Below are 6007 nucleotides of genomic sequence, written 5' to 3' on the forward strand. Positions count from 1 at the left end.
CGCCGGGCCAATGCTTTGCGGCAGTTAGTCCATCTTAACGTTCTGACTTCAAATGCCACCGTGGTCGACTTTGCCGTTCATCCTTTCGGACTTAATAAAATAAGTACCAGTTGAGCATTGGAGTCGATGTAAATTGGCTTATCCCTCCCGCTAAATGGTTGGCCTTATGCCAAAATTCGAAATCAATGAAGACGCTGAACTGGCAGAACTGTCAGCACGTCGAGAAAAACGCTTAGCGTCTTTACGTTCCGAGTTGAAATTTCCTTGGGTCGACTTTGCTTTTTTATCGTTTCGGGGTCCATGAAAAGAGTAACAGTCAAGCACTGGGGTCGATGTAATCGACTGTCCCCTTCCCGAAAAAATTTCAGGCCTTGTGCCTATAGCAGAAAAGATTACTATTATTATTATTATGATTATTATTAATTATTATTATTATTATTATTATTATTATTATTATTATTATTATTATTATTATTATTATTATTATTATTATTATTATCTACGAACTTGAGGAGGTAAGTAGAATCAATTGGTTGACCTTTCTGCAATCCATCAATGGATAACCAAGCAAGCAAGCAACCAACCATATTGATCGAAAGGGTGTAGTCGGTTACATTGACCTTCAACACTAGACTGGTTCATTCCTCATCTCGCTTGGAAAGATGAAAGACAAATTGGAACTCGGCGGGACTTGATTACAGGAGGGAAAAAGGCTTCAAATATTTTGCTGCAAAGTGTATAGTCCGAAGCTTTGACGATTCACAAATACATGCACGCACACACTCACACAAACACACACACACACATATGCTCACACACACATTCACGCACATATTGTACTCTCATAGGAAACTCTAATTTTGAGCAGAACTTCTCACGGTTCTACCCTGGAACCATTGCTGTTCCTTATAGCTTTCTGAGATATAACCTCAGACAGCGGCTGCCTTAACCATAACCCTAACTCACAGAACTGCTGATAATACGAATGTAATCAAAAACCCAGTTCATATCACAAACTTACAGCAAGACCTAAAGGTAATTTCTTCTTCAATCCCAAGCTGGCGACCGGAGTGGGAAGCTGTCCTCTCAACCAATATGCTGCTGTGGGTGTCACTGGATGACGGTCCCTGGTGATGTTATTCCACCAAAGACGGTCCCAAACTCCGCCAATGATGGTACTAAACCCGATTGCAAAAGGAGGAGGCTGGTTGCCTTGCCAGAACCAGGAAACTGAGGCAAGAAGCCGTATGGTAAGAAGCCGTATGGATACTACTGGATCAAAGGCAATATACAAGAAGGCTGGAAAAAACCTAGCATGCAAGTCAATGCTGGAAAGTTTCAAGCACTTCGCTATCAACAGCGAATACATCACAATCAGAATGCACAGAAGCAAGAATGATTGCATCCCAGACTCACAATTAGTCAATGATCTGCAGATCAATACAAGTAATGATGCATCGCTTCACGAGTCAATTTCGAAGACGGCAACAATGTGAAAACAACTGCCAGGATCATTCAGGACAAAAGATTATGCTGGACCTGTAAAAAGACCTTTGTTCTCAATTGTCTGGACTATTGTTCTCAACTATGGTGGCAACACAGTGTTATATCCACAGTGTTACAATCCAGCGCTGAAGCACCGAGAAAATAGCTTCAATGCAAACGACTGGAAGAGGCTGAAAGAACTAAAATTTGGAGCGAAGACAGATGAGATAAGCTTTACCATGTATATGTGTGTGTGTGTGTGTGTGTGTATGTATGTATGTATGTATGTATGTATGTGTGTGTGTATGTATGTATGTATGTATGTATGTATGTATGTATGTATGTATGTATGTGTATGTATGTATGGATGGATGTTTGTATCTATCTATCTATCTATCTATCTATCTATCTATCTATCTATCTATCTATCTAGCTAGCTAGCTATATAGATATATATATATATAGTAAACTTACTCTGATTACATAGACTCAAAGAATTTAGTGGAGAAAAGGCCTATATATATATATAATGTATGTGTGTATACATGTATGTATGTATGTATGTATGTATGTATGTATGTATGTATGTATGTATGTATGTATGTATGTATGTATGTATTAGTGTTTGTGTGTATGCCAAGTTATAATAAAAACAATTTCACATTAAACTGAAGAATTCATCGGTAAGTTTTCTATTCTACATATTTGTTAGATGGTGACAAGAGACTTCGGGATTCCGGCCTGCTAAGCTTCGTCCTGCGTACGTGTGTGTGCGTATGTGTGTGTGCGCGCATGTGCTCGCGTGTGTATACATATATGCGCATATGTATGTATATATATATTATATATATATATATATCTATATATATATATATATATATATTTATGGACTGTATCTATATATATGTATATGTATGTCTTTATATGCATTTGTACGTATGAGATGCATGCACACTCGTGTGTGTGCATGTGCCTGTCTGTGTATGTGTGCATGCGTGTGTGCATGTGCGTGCGTTCGTAGGTCGTGCATGCATAGGTCGTCGAATGTCTATCGCCACCAAACTTTGCAATCCCCAAACTGGACTCCACTGTATGGTACCAACAGTCCTTCCCATCCCGAGCTACCACTAACTCGATGCTGCTAAAACAACTTCGGGCGGAAAGGCCCACAGCTTTTCAAAATCATGTCTAAATATCTGAGAGATACAAATGGATTAGATGCGACTGGATTTAAATGATAATCGCTGGACATGATACCATCTCTGATGCCAAACGGACGGAAAGTACAGGGCCAGAAATCTAAGAGAAAGTAGCGGTGTGAACACCACAGAAGGAGATTTAAAGAAATAATAGCAATAATAACGGCAGTAACCCAGCATGGCCAGTTTAGAAGAATGAAATAAATACATACATATATACATACATGTAAATACAAACATACATATACACAAACACACATATGTACATACTCATATATATATGTACACACACACACAGATATAGATATATATATATATATGTATATATATTCATGCACACACATAATACATACACACATACATATTTATGCATGCACACTCACTCATACTCACGCATATATATGCACATATAAATACATGCGTGTGTGTATGCATCTATATATATTATATGTATACCTATAATCTATATACATATATATATATGCACAATGCACATACAGAAATGCATACATATGTGTGTATACATACATATATACATATATACGTACAGGCATATATACATGCATACATACATACATACATACATACATACATACATACATACATACATACACAGACACACACACACATATATATATATATATATATATATACATGGAAATATATAAGTGTATGCGTGGGTGTATTTACATGTATATATGTATGTATGTATGTATGTATGTATGTATGTATGTATGTATGTATATGTGAGTGTACGCGTGCGTGTTCTCGTGTGTGTGTATGTGGATAATTTTTTCTAATACTGAATATCTTATTATTCTCTCATAATAATAATAATAATAATAATAATAATAATAATAATAATAATAATATAATAATAATAATAGTAATAATAGTAATAATAATAATCAATATTATTATTATTTTTGGTTTTTCGTAGTTTGCTTGTTGTATTCTATGGAATAAAGAGAGTTGGTTTCGGGGCAAAAGGCAAGTTATAAAGAAAGATGACATCATTACTTTAGCAATCAATGAATGCGTCTAGTTTAGCCAACTTATTCTACTGTTCTAAGGATCTCTCTGTAATATTGTTTGATTATTTGGTAGTGGGAAATCTCCTTCTATAGTTTCTCTGTCTATATATAGATATTTATTTATGAATTCTCTCTCCACTATCAATGATCGACAACAGTTTTATCATCCTGATCTTCTCCACCAAGCAGTAAAATTCCCTTTCTCTTCTCTCATTCTCATCAGCCGTTCTGTCTTTTCCATTTTCCCCAACGCCGCTTCTTATCTCTGGAGATTTTTACCTTTCTTTCTTACTTTCTTTCTTTCTTCCCTTCATCCATTCTTTTCTTTTGTTTGTTTCCTCATCGATACTACTTTTTTCTTTCCATCTTCGTACAAAACAACTCGCTACTACCAATATGTGTTCGCTACTCGCAAAATAGAAAGAGCAGGTAAGAAGAGACGAGAAGGATAGCAATCGGATAGAGTAAGAGATGAAAAAGAAACAATGACACACGGAGAAAGAAAAACTACATCTGCGAGAATGTGTCACATCAAGGTGACGGCGACAGCAGCAGAGACAGATAGATAGAGAGGGAGATAGATTATAAGAACAGAACAGAGCAGAACAGAACGGAACGAGGAGATGATGGAGGTGATGAAGTGTGCAGGATCAGATATCACCAAACTACACGGTACCATATGTTTCGCTGAAACAGGCAGAGAAAGCTTATATTTTGAATTTGTTTCATTGAATTGAGATACAATGAGTGTCACAACTAGGAATCGTTCTGAAAATAATTAAAATTTTAAAATCTGCGAGAGAGAAAAACTGCGTGTTGCTTAAGGCGTCCACGCAAACCAGACGGCAAGATGATGGTTTATCGAGATACAACATGGACAGCGAAACTTTCGCTCTTCATTTCATTGACTGCTCACTTCTGTCAGTTCTTCTCAACATAGAAAATACTTAGAGCTGTTTACAATTTTTATTTAAACTTGAATGAATAATAATCGATTTATTGAATTCCTCACTTAACACCCCCACTCGCACATACTTAATATACAGAAATAAAAAAAAAAATCTGTTGATTGTTCTATTATTATTATTATTATTATTATTATTATTATTATTATTATTATTATTATTATGTGGGTTTTTATTCTCCCAGGAATGACAGATAAAATGACAATGAAAGATGCCGATTGATTTTCAATTCGCAAACAAATGGGAAGCCTTTTCCATGTTTTCGTTGCAGTACTTAGCGAAAACAGATGTGTTTACGGTGATACAAGCAAACAAACTGATGCTTGTGTGTAGATATATACAACTTGTTAGAATCGGTAACAGGTACCTACCTTGAACTTGGCCGTAAACCTCAAAATCCACGGAAAGCAGACTGCCTGCCATGACTCCAGGTAAGCGAATACACCTTACATTTCTGTCGAGCAGCGACAAGGCCCGCTTAAAGATGAGAGATGCTGTTGTAATATCGTAAGTTAGCGCGAAATAATTCGTATGTTTGTTTGATGTGCGCGGATGGTTTAATCGGCAAGCCAATGGCAAGACGAGGGTTCGACCAACTGCTGGCTTCAGAGGTGGGCGTCGTCTAGGGGACACTACTCTCAGCGTTCAAAACTATTGGCCAACGACAGCACAACGTCCCAGAAACGTCGTCGACGAACTTTGTGTGGGAGGCTCCCACCTTAACTGACCATATGTTGGCAATCATACGAACCGTTCTGATGCCGTTGCCGCTTCTAAACGCAAATCATTGATTTTGTTTCTTTTAATCTTGTTAAGAATAATTCGTTTCGAAACCATTCTTTAGATCTGATATTTCTACGGATGAATCTGAGAAGTAGATAGACGTCTACCCGACACCTAAATGGGCTTCTATACTTAAAGTTTATTGATTTCCCATACATACATAGATACATACATACATACATACATACATACATACATACATACACACATGTATGTATGTATGTATGTATGTATGTATGTATGTATGTATGTATGTATGTATGTATGTATGTATGTATGTGTGTGTGTATGTATGTATATTATATATATACATGTATATACATATATATGTATATGTACATATATATATGTATGTGTGTATCTATATATATATGCATATATTCACATAAATACATATGCATATATAGTATGCATATATATATATATTCATACGTATATATGCATGTGTGTATATATATATATATATATATATACACACACACACATACACATATGTTTATATATATATATATGTGTGTGTGTGTGTATGTGTGTGTATATA

At 35.9% G+C, this 6007-nt stretch overlaps 1 protein-coding gene across 1 annotated transcript in view; it reads right to left on the bottom strand.

Annotated features, from left to right (window-relative positions):
- The window catches only part of LOC115217493 (acylphosphatase-1-like), a 67637-nt gene extending 62128 nt beyond the window's left edge, over nucleotides 1-5509 (bottom strand). Inside the window, exon 1 of the mRNA XM_029787203.2 lies at nucleotides 5055-5509. Coding sequence (XP_029643063.1) covers nucleotides 5055-5106 — 52 coding nt within the window. The 5' untranslated portion in view covers nucleotides 5107-5509. The remainder of the gene's footprint in view (nucleotides 1-5054) is intronic.
- Nucleotides 5510-6007: the final 498 nt, after the last annotated feature.

This window comes from Octopus sinensis, linkage group LG11 (genome assembly GCF_006345805.1).
Source record: "Octopus sinensis linkage group LG11, ASM634580v1, whole genome shotgun sequence".
Lineage (NCBI taxonomy): Eukaryota > Metazoa > Mollusca > Cephalopoda > Octopoda > Octopodidae > Octopus > Octopus sinensis.